General features: G+C 51.2%; 1 protein-coding gene across 1 annotated transcript in view; it reads right to left on the bottom strand.

Annotated features, from left to right (window-relative positions):
* Nucleotides 1-13,237, bottom strand: part of Tollip (toll interacting protein) — a 44,461-nt gene that overhangs the window by 8,716 nt on the left and 22,508 nt on the right. Inside the window, exons 4-7 of the mRNA XM_013033359.1 lie at nt 5,442-5,623; nt 4,608-4,790; nt 3,407-3,559; nt 1,977-2,067 (exon numbers count right to left, since the gene is read on the bottom strand). Of these exons, the coding sequence (XP_012888813.1) occupies nt 1,977-2,067; nt 3,407-3,559; nt 4,608-4,790; nt 5,442-5,623 (609 nt within the window). The remainder of the gene's footprint in view (nt 1-1,976; nt 2,068-3,406; nt 3,560-4,607; nt 4,791-5,441; nt 5,624-13,237) is intronic.

A 13,237-nucleotide genomic window follows, 5' to 3' on the forward strand; every position in this document is an offset into this window, starting at 1 on the left:
GGGAGGGGGGGGAGGCCGGGTACCGGAGGCCACAATCTTCAAAGGTTCTGGCAAAACCTCCTTTTCTCTTTCTGGAAATGTTTCTGTAAGTAGGAGACTATTTCAAACTTACAAATGTATGTCAAAAGAAAAGTTCAAAGTCTCTGTTTTTAAAAGAAACCTTCCCTAAGATATACATCCTAGAGCAAACTTTAAAAGCATATAGAAAATTAAGGACAGGAACCAGAAACAGGTCAGTAGCTTCTGTCTCTATGTGGAAGTTGACTATCGAACCAATACTTTTTGGTATTCATAACTGAACTGGACAGAACTGTATACCCCCGAGAAGATAGGCTCAAATCCTGACCTCAGGGCCTGTGAAGAGCCTTGAGCTTATTTAGATCTAGATTTTTTTTTTGTGCCCACACTGTGGCTTGAACTTGGGACCTGGGCTCGGTCCCACAGCTTTTTCACTCAAGATTGGAGTTCAACCAGTTTGCCACAGCTCTACTTCCAAATGCCTTTATAGAAGTAGGGTGTTTGGGCTGCGAAGATGGCTCAGTGGTAGAGTGCTTATCTTGCATGCATGAGGCCCTGGGTTCAATTCCTTGGTACCACATAAGCAGAAAAAGCAGGAAGTGGTGCTATGGCTCAAGTGGTAGAGTGCTAGCTTTGACCTGAAGAGCTGAGGGACAGTGCCGAGGTCCAGAGTTCAGGCCCCACAACTGGCAAAAAAAAAAAAAAAATAAGAGTAGGATGTTTGTGGAGATCCTTAAGCTAGGACAAGGCCATGCAGCGGGCCCTGGTCTAATGACAGGAGAGGACAAAGACCCAGAAAGAAGAAGGATGACCCCATGGAAACAGAGACAAAGATTGGGGCAGTGTGGCCACAAGCCAAGAAATGTTAAAGGCTCCGGAATGAGAAGAGGCAGGAAGGACCAAAACTCAAGAGTTTCAGGAGGAATCACAGCACTGACACTGAGACACCATGATACCTTTTCCTTCAGACTTCCGCCTCAAGATAACCTAACGAACACCATTTAACATGCTGGACAGAACACTACACTCTTCAGATAGCAAGGCTGTCCCAGAATGAAACCCACAAAACTGGAGAGCTGCTCTCCAGGGACGCAGTCCCATCTGAACTCAAGACCCTGTCGCTGCATCTGACATCAACCTGTTGGGGCCTCACAGAAGCACCACACCCCTGCTGAGGCCTCTTCCCACTGGTTAAAGTCTTCTCCAGCACTCTGGATGGCCACACTGCCTTCTGGTTTATGGGTCATCCTGCCCCAGCTCCATGAACTGGTTTTTCTCTTGACTGCAGATCACATAGCCCTATGGGTCTGGTGATTTCCTAGTACTTCCCTCAGCAGAGTTCTACCTTTGACGGCAGGCAGCTCCACAGACAGAAAACCTCAGCATGGCGCAGCCTGAAGCATGCTCCACCCACTTCAGTCCAGGCCTTGACTCCTGGGTGTGGCCATGGGGTGGGGGCAGCGGATGATGAGCCTCTGCACTTCAAGTGCCCACACTGGTAGGCCACCAGTGTGTCTGCCCTTCCAGGCCCGGGGCGCACCCACACTTAGCACCCATAGCTGAAGGCCACACCTTACTACCTCACACAACTCCTGCCCCATAAACCTGACCACTGCCCTGGCCTTTTTCACTTTGGGGCATCAGGACCACCAGGCTGAGCTGGACCATGACAGAGAACCTGCTTTGGCATCTTTGGTCAAGACTGTGGCCAGACTGTCCTGATGGCTAATGCCTGAAAATACAAATTTTCAACCATCTTATATGTTACAACAATTAGGCATATGCATAAAAAATTAAAATGTAACAACTCTGCTTTTAGAAGCATCTTCGGGGGGGGGGGTGTCAAATCCGTACACAATTCTGCACTAGCTCCAGCCCCACGGGAACGCACTGAGGTCCCTCCTGCCTCCCACTCTGCCCCAGAGCCTGCCACTATGGCCGGGCGCAGAAGCACATACCTGCAATGGGCACATAGCCGACGCCCTGCTGGTACACGGTTGGCATCAGGACCACAGGCTGGGGCGGGATCATCATGGCAGCCGGCAGGGACTGAAACACATGAGACCACGTTGGAGCCAGAAGGACCTGCCACAAGTCATCACGGCATTCCTTCTAGTCTCACCACAACTGTCCTGGCCAGAGCCCAGACCCAAGGCAGAGTCTCAGCATGGGTGTGGTCATCCCACCCACACCAGCCCCACATACTTCACCTCAGCTGGAAACCTGAACTGAAAGGTGGTACAGACATGACCACAGCTATTGTAATGTGATCAAGAGAACAGGACTTAACAAGACCCACTGAAGGCCTGAGCGGCTCATGCCTAGAACCTCAGCTCTTGGGGGAGGGTCACCATTAGAGGCCACGTGGGCAAAAAGTCAGTAGGGTCCCATCTTGACAAGTGAGCCAGTTTTGGTGAATGTGCCTATTAATTGTAGCTACACCAGAGGCACAACTAGCAGGACCGTGGCTCCGGGCTGGCCCTAGGAAAACACCTGAGCCTCTTATCTGAAAAATAACTAAATAAAACACATGTACATTTAAGTATACGTTTTAAGGTCTGTTTTATGAGAGAAACTGACTCAACATCAGCGTTTCTTATACTGGTCTTAGATTTTAGTTCAAAGGATTTATTGCAGATGAAGTAGTTCTGGACTACGCAGGAATGTCTGCTACAACACACAGTGAGCCCAGAACTTGCTCTGAGCGCAGCACGGAGAGCAGGGAGGGATGGACTTGCAGGCTCACCACACGCCCTCCACACCCAGAACATGACTTTTTTCTTTCTGCATACATCAGTTATAGGATTCCATTGTGACATTTCTGCTCATGTATGTATTTTTATGTATTCCACATCAATCTCAGGTCACCCTTTCTCTTTCTTATCCTCTCCTCCAGTTCACAAACCAGTTTTTAACACAGTTCATGCTTCTGACTTTACACCTGCAAACAAACTCCTCCAGCCATATTCATCAGAGGCTTACATCCTTTACCATTAAGAGAAAAGTCCCTGGTGACACAGAGGTGCTGGGAGTCCCGGCCCTAGTCGTGCCTCTTGATGACCTCCCCGAGGGCCCCAGAGCTGCAGCCGCGCTGAGGACAGGGGTGGGTGGGAAGTAGACACCTGACACACAGACTAGTGTCCACCACCCGGGGGCAGTGGGCCCCAAAGTTGTGACCAGTCACTGCCTCAGAAGGCCCCAAACTTGGGTCACACACTAGGCCCTGCCCACATCCCAGGTCCTAGCTAGCTGCCACGTCACTACCTTACACAGCTCAAGCTCAAGGGCAGAGCCTAAAAAGAAAGTAGAGTCACACCTCCCAAGAGGCCAGGAGCGGGGCGGGGCCTGCCCGCCCCCAGACAGACCAATGGCGGGGGCGGGCACTTACCGTGTAGGACATGACCAGGTTGATCATGCCCTCCTTGTCATCACCCTGCCTCCCACTCAGGCTGTACCACTCATCCTCCACCTGGCCTTGCTTCAGGGACTCAGGGATGGTTATGTGGGTCCAGGCAATGCGGTCATCCATGGAGAAGGCTCGCTGGGAGAGGGAAGGAACAGTCACAACCTGTGGTGTCCTGTCATGGCATTGCGCTGTAGGCCCCACCACAGCCTTGGCAGCATGGGTACTCTTGTACCACTGCCAGCCCCCCTCCAAGCCCCCATGAAACCACGGCCCCAGACCATTTCAGCAGTCTGCAAGACACAGGGCCCCTCCCTCTGCAGTCACCATGGGGGGTGGGCGGGGATGGGCCTGAGAATGGGGAAGGAAGAATTTCTGATGCTGCTATCCTCAACTTGTGCCTGCCCCAGGAATGCCCACTCGCCCACGGTTGCTCCCAGGCCTCACGGACACACTCCTGAACCTCCAGCCACCATCTCAGTCCCAAGCACAGAAGGTACAAGACGAGGAGGAAGGAAACATGGGGAGCCACCAGAGCCCCAACATCCTCCTGTATGCTCCAATTCTTCCAAGGGTCACAGAAGGAAGAGGGAGGAGGGACAGGAAGAGAGAAATGGTGAGTAAGAGGCCAAGGAAAGAGGGCAAGGGAAAGCTGCGCCCTCCTGGCCAAGCTGCTTACACTCCAGGTCCTATTGGGCCCTGGTGGCCCTTATTCCTCCCAGCTTGCACTCAGGCCTCGGGAGACATGTGAAGCCCAAACCCAGCTTCCCATGAGCCTCCTGCCGCCACCTGACCATCCAATAGCCCCTCAGAAATGTTGTCCAGCCCCTGCTGATAAGCAAGTGTACTACTGGTGGGCCTATGGCTCATGCCAGCAAGAACAATGCTCTTGCTTGAAAGTGAACCTATCCAGAACAGCAAGAAGGGGCACATCCATTCTCTGGGCAGAGTTCACAGATTTTGTGTCACTTGTGATGTTTCCAAATGGAGGCTGTTAGAACTGAGAGCAAGGGGTGCGGCCCCAGCTCACACAACCAGAACTGAATGGGGGGTCTGGAGGGGGGCTCACACAACCGGTAACACGCAGAGCACAGGCAGGTCTAAGCCTCACAAGCAGCCTCCAACGGCTGTCAGGTGGGGTCAGCCGGGCTCACATGTGGCCTCCATGACACTGGAGGCCCCTCACCTCATCAAAGATCTCAAGGTAGAAAGAGTCCACGCCTGGGGGCACGGTGCACTGGATGACCCTGCCCCAGCGAGGGTTCTTGGCGCCGTTGTGGGCTGTGGGCGTCTCGTACACCGCGTGACCCACGCGCAGACGGCAGTAGGGGTCCATGCGGGTCATACCGTAATTCTTTGCCAACTTTGCCTGAAATAAAGCCAGACTCAGACATATGAGGGGCCCACCGCCAGAGGGAAAGGCATGCACCACCACAGCTGCCCGTCTCCTTGAGCCATTCCCTGCCGGTTCCCAGGCACGAGTTACAGCCACTGTGTTCCAGGACGAGGCAACAGCCAGCTATCGTCACTGGTAGACTCACACATCTCTGGGAGACAGAGCCAGAGCCACTTCAACAGAACACAGCCACAACAAGTACCTCACTGTGGCAATACACTTTGGTTTTCACACAGCTGTCAGCAGGAAGCTGTTGGGGTGTGCAAGCTGGGTGGGGCTGCTGCCCACTGGGCCAGTGCTGTCTACCTGGCCATGGACCGGGCCAGTCTCTTCAGCAGCCTCAAGAGCCATGGAACCTATCCTTACAAGGGAACGAGGCCCAACCTGGAGCTCACACCCACCAACTCTCATTACAATTATTTTAAGCAGATTCCTGGGAAATCAGGAATATGTTTCACACATTCTTTTTCAGCATCAGACATTCTGGGCAAAACTGGAATCATTTGTCCACATGGGAAAACCTGCTGTACCAGATGAAATGCACTCTCTCTGCCTGAGCGCAGCCTGTCTCCTCTCCTCCCCAACCCATGCCAGCCTCCACAGGAAGGGGAGTCTGACACTCACCTGCACCACGGTGATGCTGAGGCGCCCCACAGTCCCCAATGCCCCTCCGTACTGCAGCTGCTGGGCTGCCTGGGCATCTAGCTGGATCTGCTGCTGCTGCTGTGTAGGCGTGATACGGAGAAAGTCCTGGGGGAGCTCACCGATGTACACCTGCAGGCAGGGAGCAGAGACAGGGTGAGCACCTGGCAGATTCAACAGGAGACTGAGCAACCCCATGGCACCACCCTACATGCCTAAGACCAGGACCTACCAGAGCCCAGTAGGCTTGCTCTCCTCCCACCCCATTCCCATGTCCTCACAGGCCCAGACCACCCTCAGCTTCAGTCTCTCCAAAAATAAGAAGGTCCAAGAAATACGGGACTCTGTCCCCAATAGGAACTGTCTCATCTGAGGTGTTCAAAGGCAAACCAGAGTCCTCTGAACGCTCAGAACACTAAAACCCATTCTGATCCCTCAGAAAGGCTTGCTCTGGACTGTGTCAGCTCTCATGTGCTCCAGTCTGCAAATCACTGGGTAAATGAGACAGCACTCTGAAATCTAAAGTTATCTGGCAAGTACTCTGTCCTGGTAATCTTCAAAATGCAGCTCAAGTTCAAGAGTGCCTCGGAACAATTTAAGAAGCAGACTCAAAAGACTTCACTGCTCTGCTTTTTGCCTCCCACCTAACCCTGCTGACCAGCCTGTCCAACCTTGATGGGGGTTCAGAGGGACACCTAAAATGCTGGGCCCAGAACTGGAGGCAGACGGTCCTCAGAGCAAGGCCCAGAGCATGAATCTTGCATGGTCCCTCAAAGATTAGAGAAAAGCTTCACAAGCAAGCCAGAGAGTTATCAAAGCCAAAGGTGAGCCAAGCCTCCTAGAGGTGACCCTAGCCAAAGCTCCTATCCTAGAGGAGCAGAGGAGCAGAGTCCCACATAGGAAATGCAACCACACAGATGAGCAGAGCCCACACCAGGGAGCGTGATCACACAGACGAGCACAGTCCACACCAAGAAGTGTGATCACACAGACCAGCAGAGTTCACACCAGGGAGTATGATTACACAGATGAGCAGAGTTCACACCAGGAAGCGTAACCACACAGATGAGCAGAATTCACACCAGCAAGCATGATCACACAGACCAGCAGAGCCCACACCAGGGAGCATGATCACACAGATGAGCAGAGTTCACACCAGGGAGTGTGATCACACAGACAAACAGAGCCCACAGTAGGGAGTATGACACTCAGACAAGCAGAGTTCACACCAGGGAGCGTGACCACACAGACCGGCCAAGTTCACACCAAGGAGTGTGATCACACAGACAAGCAGAGTTCACACCAGGGAGTGTGACCACACAGACGAGCAGAATTCACACCAGGGAGTGTGACCACATGGACGGGCAGAGCCCCACATGAGGACCTACCAGGGAGTGGGACTATACAGACAGGTGCCCAATCACGGTACCCAACAGCTGTGCGGCAAAGCCCCACCGGAAGCAGCAGGCCTGTCTGGGAACCAAGGCGGGGGGCCCAGGACCCAAGGGTGATTAGGGACCCCTGGGCGTGAGCACTGTCTGCAGCTCCAGGGACGCTGGCCCTAAGTGAGGCACCAGGAGAACTGCTCCTAGGCCGAGCACAGAACCGGAGGGTCCTGTATGGGAAACGTTCACACCAGAAACAGCTGATGAACCCTGCCAGGCCCAAACACCCAAGTGGAAGCCTGGCTGCCGCAGGCCTGGCACCTCGCCTGATACCCTGCTCCGTCCCGCAGCAGCGGGCGCATACACCCCAAAGGAAACCCAGCAGCATGGACAGGAGCTGCTGCAGGAACACACGCGCGCCTAGCGGCTGCGACCCCAGCCACCTCCACAGCACTCATTCCCCTCGGCTTCAGAAGCAAGCCAGGCAGGCTGCCAGGAGGTTCTACAGGTTGTTTGGTTCCCAACATGCTAGGAAGTTCCTCTCCCCGGGCCCTCAGTCGCTGCTTTCAAAGGTCTGGGACGGGCTGGCTCCTCTGCATCTTGCCACCTGTGCCCCTGGTTCTGAGAACACTCACAGCCCTCACGCCTCTGGCCCAGCCCCCACTTACGGACACCCCCAGGAAAGGGCACCTGTGAGGGCCCAGCCTCTCGGGAACAGCACTTCCTCAGCTGTGTCACACAGGCTGCCAGTCCACGTGAAGAGCCTTGAAAAGGGCTGTGACACAAGACGCCACACGTCAGCTCCTTCTAATGGCAGCCGGCTCACACAGGTGAGAGGCCTGCAGAGCTCACGCCCCTCTGGCTCTGCTCACCACCAACGCACTGTGGCACAGACATTCCCACGACAACAAGGTCTTAGGATTAACACACAAATCACATTCCCACTCATTTAACTAAAAAACAAATCCCGCACCCCTAATGCCATGCACTATAGCTCTGGGGGTAGAGAGGAGAATGTCCGAGGACACGCTCAGCGGTGTCCCAGTGAGGGTCAGGGAGGCTGCTGTCGCTGTGGGGCCAGGAAGACCAGTTGCAGGGAGCCATGGCTGGCCTTCGCCCCTTGTGAGTGCAGCCTCTCGGCAGCAGGCGTCCAGTACAGACAATGGAGGCACTTCTTAATGGGGACAAATTCTATCAGAAGACCAAATGTGTTATGCTTCAACAAGAATTTAGCCATCGGGCTACAAATAGGAAAGTTTTAACAGTGTGAGCTAAAGAGAGTGACTGAGACGGCTAAATGAGACAGATAAGACGCAGAGTACCTCAGCATATCTTTTTCTTAAATACAGAATTCTTAGATCAGAAGTTTAAAAAAAAAAAAGAAGTAGTTTAGTAGAAAAAATTTCACTTTACCTTAAAGGGCAGAGGAAGCCAACACAGCCAGAACCAAACCATAGCAAACTTGTTATGCAACCAACACACAGTGTCGGCAGGAGGAGAAAGACAAGTCTGGCTGCTGTTACAAGTCCCAGAAGATTTCTCAACTTGAGATTCAATTTGTCTAAACGAGGACACGTTTCTACACTTCAAAAGCAACCACTGTTAACAAAACAAAATAATGTCTCACAAGCCACAGCACAACACAGGTTAGGGTGCCCTCCGACAATGTCAGTCACAGTACCTGAAAATGTCACTGATAAACAGGTATTTTTAAAATTCAGTTCTAATTCTAAAATGTCTGTTTTCCTTGCCATAATGAAGGAAATGTTGGGCTCTGTGAAGAATATATTCTTTAACATGGCTCAAAAACAGGAATCTAGCCAGATGCCAGTTGCTCACACCTGTAATTCTAGCTATTCAAGGGGCTGAGATCTGAGGCTCGTGGTTCAAAGCCATCCCTGGCAGGAAATTCTATAAGACTCTTATCTTCAATTAACCACCAAAGGCCAGATTGGAGCTATAGCTCAAGTGGTAGAATGCTAACCTTGAGCACAGAAGCTCGGGGTCATTGTCCAGGCCCTGAGTTCAAGCCCCAGGACATTCAGACACACATACAAAACCAGGTATATAAAAAGAAAATAAAAACCTTGATAACAGATACATAGGAATGTTTTTTTAGAGTTCTACCCAAAGATGAACCTGACCAATACTAGCAAAAAACTCAGAAGCTCGTGAAAACCCCACAGTTCCATTTCCAGGTAGCACTCCTGTAGAAACACCCAACAGTAGCCAAGCACAGGGGCTCACACCTATAATCCCAGCTACTTCAGAAGACTTAAGTTCAAGGCCAGTACAGGCAAATGCTTCTTGAGACTCCATCTCAATTAATAAAAAGTTGGGCAAGGTTACGTGTGCCTGTCATTCCAGCTATACAGGAACCTTAAGTAGGAGGATTTCAGTCTAGGTTGGCTCCAGGCAAAAAAATGAGACCCTATCCAGAAAACACCTAAAACAAAGGGATAGAAAATGTGGTTCAAAGTGGTGAAGTATTTACCTAGCCAGCACAAGGGCCCTGAGCTCAAACTCCAGACACATACACACACACATACACACACACGCGCGTGCCAGGCACCCGTAATCCTGGTTATTCAGGAGGCTAAGACCTGGTTCAAAGCCAGACCAGGCAGCAAAAGTCCAGGAGACTCTTATCTCCAATTAACCACTCAGAATAAAAAGCCAGAAGTAGAACTGTGGACCACGTAATAGACTGCTATCCTTAAGGGAAAAAATTTTAAGGGCAGTGTCCAGTCCCTGAGTACTGGCACTCAGAGGTATCGTTGCCTGGGAAGAGGAACAGCCACCCACACAGACCCATGAAGCCCTGGAAAGGAGTAAAGACACAAGGACACCCCCAGGACCCCGACCCAGGACAAGGGCTGGGCAGGCAAGAGACTCGCACTTGGTTCTGCCTGGCACTTGACTGCACTTAAAGAGTGGGAACAAGCACAGGAGGGAGCAATTATCACATGATCCCAACATGCTTCCAAGACAGAACCTGTAGGACCTCCTGACAAGGGTGAGGGTGGGGGTCATCAGAAGGCTTTTAGCCTAGGCAACATGAAGGACTTGCCTTTGTGTCTGAAGCATTCCACAGAAAGGCAAGTGCTGCTGGATATGAGTCTAGAACAAAGGAAGAGATGGGAGGGGGCAGTCACTATGGACTATTTGTGGAAATGTAAAGCTACGGCACTGGTGACAGTCCAGAGGGGACATGAGAGAAAGCAGCTGAGCAGAGGCAGGGTCTGCTGCACTGGTGCCAAGGCTGGGGGCAACCTTCGAGGGCCAGAGCTCACGGGCAACACTCAACACAGAGTTGCTGCTACCTGCACAACAACCCTTCCCTGCCTAAGGCCCCCATCTTCCCTGCACACAGCAACACTGCAGAGTGACATCAAAGCCAAAATTGATACAGGGGACCTAGCCACAGTTTGTGAGAAATGAAAAACAACTCATAACGACCCAGAAGTGCACCTGCTTCATGGTATTTTTTATGGGTCAGGCCTGAAGCAAGCACTTCCTACACATAAATTTAGCCCATCTTCAACATGAGCCCCAAGAAGGGCTTCATGAATGGTGACAGCCCAAAGCTAGAGAACTGTCACTGCACTTGAAGTCTCACATAATGTATATCAAAAACTGAAGTGGAAGTGAAGTAATGACATTGGAGACACACCAGAAGAGGGTTTCAAAGGCAGGAGGAAGATGGCAGGGCAAACCTTCAGTAGACAGAGAAACAACTGTCAACATTACACACACACACACACACACACACACAGCACCAATAGCCCTCAGGAGTTTCAATAAGGCGTGTGCAATGAGTGTGTGAAGCCCCAAGAGTCAAGGGAGGAACTTGAACAGTAAAACAAGAAAGCCAACCTAAGCAAGCACTAGACTGCACAAAAACAACGCTGCTCCTTGGAGAAGCCTCCAAAGGAAGGTAGAAGCTACCATATCCCACACCACACCCAGCCAAGATGTGACCCAAAGTTCTCCAGGCTTGCATTACCCAGAGAGACAAGACCAGTGACTTCCTTCAGAGCCTCATAATGCCAAATGTTAAAAAAAAAAAAGAAAAAGAAATACACCAAGCATTTCCCAAACCAGTAGAAAATACACTATTAAACTGAGTTTTCACAACCTATGTTTAATAAATAAAAAAGTGATAAAGTAGGAAAATAAAAGCACAAGTGATTGAAACACAGATATGTGTACATGTGTCTATAACTACAAAAAAGGGCAAGCTAATACGTTTCAGCAAAAAGAGAAAAACTAGAATTTCTTAGATTTGACTTTTTTTAATACAATCATATGCTGTAGATGATGAATCTTAAACAGAAATGTTGAGCAAAATGTGAAGAGAAACTACCATCAGATAAATACTCTGAAAAGAAGATACAGAAACTATACTAGTACCAAAAAAAGCAAAAAGTGAGGCCCGTAAGGTCACCACCTGGTGACCAGTCTTATTTACAGGAAGGGGCAGCAATGCTAAGCTTGTATGTACAATGTACAAGTAACGTGGCCTTGGAATCCAGCAAAGACCTTCACAGACTAACACCACCTAGGGGCCAGCTGGTGGTAATCCATCTGCCTGTGAGCATATCAACAGGCAGGGGCTGAGAGGGGGCTGACTGACAGCGAAGGTCCATAAGGTCACTCCACAAAAGAAAGCCAGCAACAAAAGAAAATCAACTCTGTCCTCTCTTCCTGCCAAGTAAGGAGCACATATTTTACTCTACCTTTACAAACTGTGCCTGCTCTGCTGATGGCAGGAAAGCCTATCTTCACCAACAGTCCCAGTTAGGAAATGACCCTTTGTCATCCCACCTGCCAGACTCCACAGGACACAGGTTGATGAAGAAGGCCAGCGGGTAAAGCTGTCCTTGACACAGACTTCAGCCACAGTAGCGGGGAGACTTACAGCAGAATCTCCTGCATGTGTTTCCGTGTTTCCCCAGAGAAGCAGGGGCTCTAAGTCACTTACTATAGGAATCCAATAGGTGCTTACAAAAATCTGTGGACTAGGTAGGAAAGGGTGATACTGTTTATCTCAGTGCTGCCACAGTCCCATGAGTGTAACAGAATAAGCAGGGATATAGTACTTATTATCACACCCTAGCAAAATTTAGAGCTCTACTATACCCTAACAAATTGGCCAAGAAGTTTTTGCAAGTTTTGGTGAACCTAGAGGGCTACGGGCAGGTCCCTCTGTGTGAAGCAGCTAATGGAAAGGTCGGAAACTGAAGCAGGTATGCAAAAAGCATCAGAAACTGCTCTGACCAAAGCTCCTGGGCCAGATCCAGCTGCACACAGCCCACTTCTACTTTAAGACACACTGCCCCCAGCCCAAGCAGTCTTCCTCTCCGCCTTACCACACCCCACATGCTTGATCCCCTCCAAGTGCCAGTTTGAATGCACTGCCTCAAAAAGGTTTACCCAACCCACACAACACTCACACAGCACCCAATCCCTAAGAAAGACCACACACCTGATGGTGATTGTCAATCACTAGCACATCTGAGTTGTCACATGCAGCCCTTTGTCCCTTGTGCCACAGACCTGTGGTTCACTATGACATGGCTACCCACATACCATACATGGTCATTCACTCTGCTGAATGGCTAAGTCACACATAACCCAAGCAGAACTGGAGATCCGGTCCCTGATGACATATCCTTAGGAGCCTGAGCCCAAGCCCAAGGTTACTGTTCTGAACGTACTTTTTTTTAAACTTGTCTGCCTAGAATGTGGGTGGCACAGGACATAGGGAAAGTCAGACTCAACAGCAGGACCTGGACACCTCAGATCCTACAAGTCTGAACATTACCTGATGCTCCCAGTAACTCATCACAGACAAAGGTTATGCCAGCTCTGCATAGGCACAGCATCGGTTTCTCTCAGCAACAGGAAAGGCAAAGCTCAGTGGATTGCTCAATTCACGCCAAACACTTAGTTCAAACTGGGTCTCACACTACAACGGTTTCAGATTGGAAGGGAGCGGGAAGGGGTGGAGGGGATGAATTCCTAGACCACCCAGCTGGACAGGAAGGGGCTACCCGGCCTGGCCAGGTGCCCGCTGCTGTGTGGAAGCCATGGCACTCCAGGAAAGTTGTCTCCCTTCCTCTCTGGCTGCTTAGTTCTCGGGGGTGGGGTGGAGATGGAGAGGGACACAGCAGGCGCTGGAGGCGCCACACACCAAGTGCCTCAGGAGACTGGCTCTGAAGCCCTCGGAAAAGGCACCTTAAGAAAGGCGTAAGAAAGGCGTACTAGGAGGGGAGGGGGGGTTGCAACGCAGGGCAGAGCGAGGGGTCCTGGCTCGGCGCGCCCCGCATCTATGCGGGAAGGGTCTTCAATGCTCCGGCTCCCACGCTCCACCTCCACAAGACCCGACAG

Source organism: Dipodomys ordii, unplaced genomic scaffold, assembly GCF_000151885.1.
Source record: "Dipodomys ordii isolate 6190 unplaced genomic scaffold, Dord_2.0 Scaffold166, whole genome shotgun sequence".
Taxonomy (NCBI): domain Eukaryota; kingdom Metazoa; phylum Chordata; class Mammalia; order Rodentia; family Heteromyidae; genus Dipodomys; species Dipodomys ordii.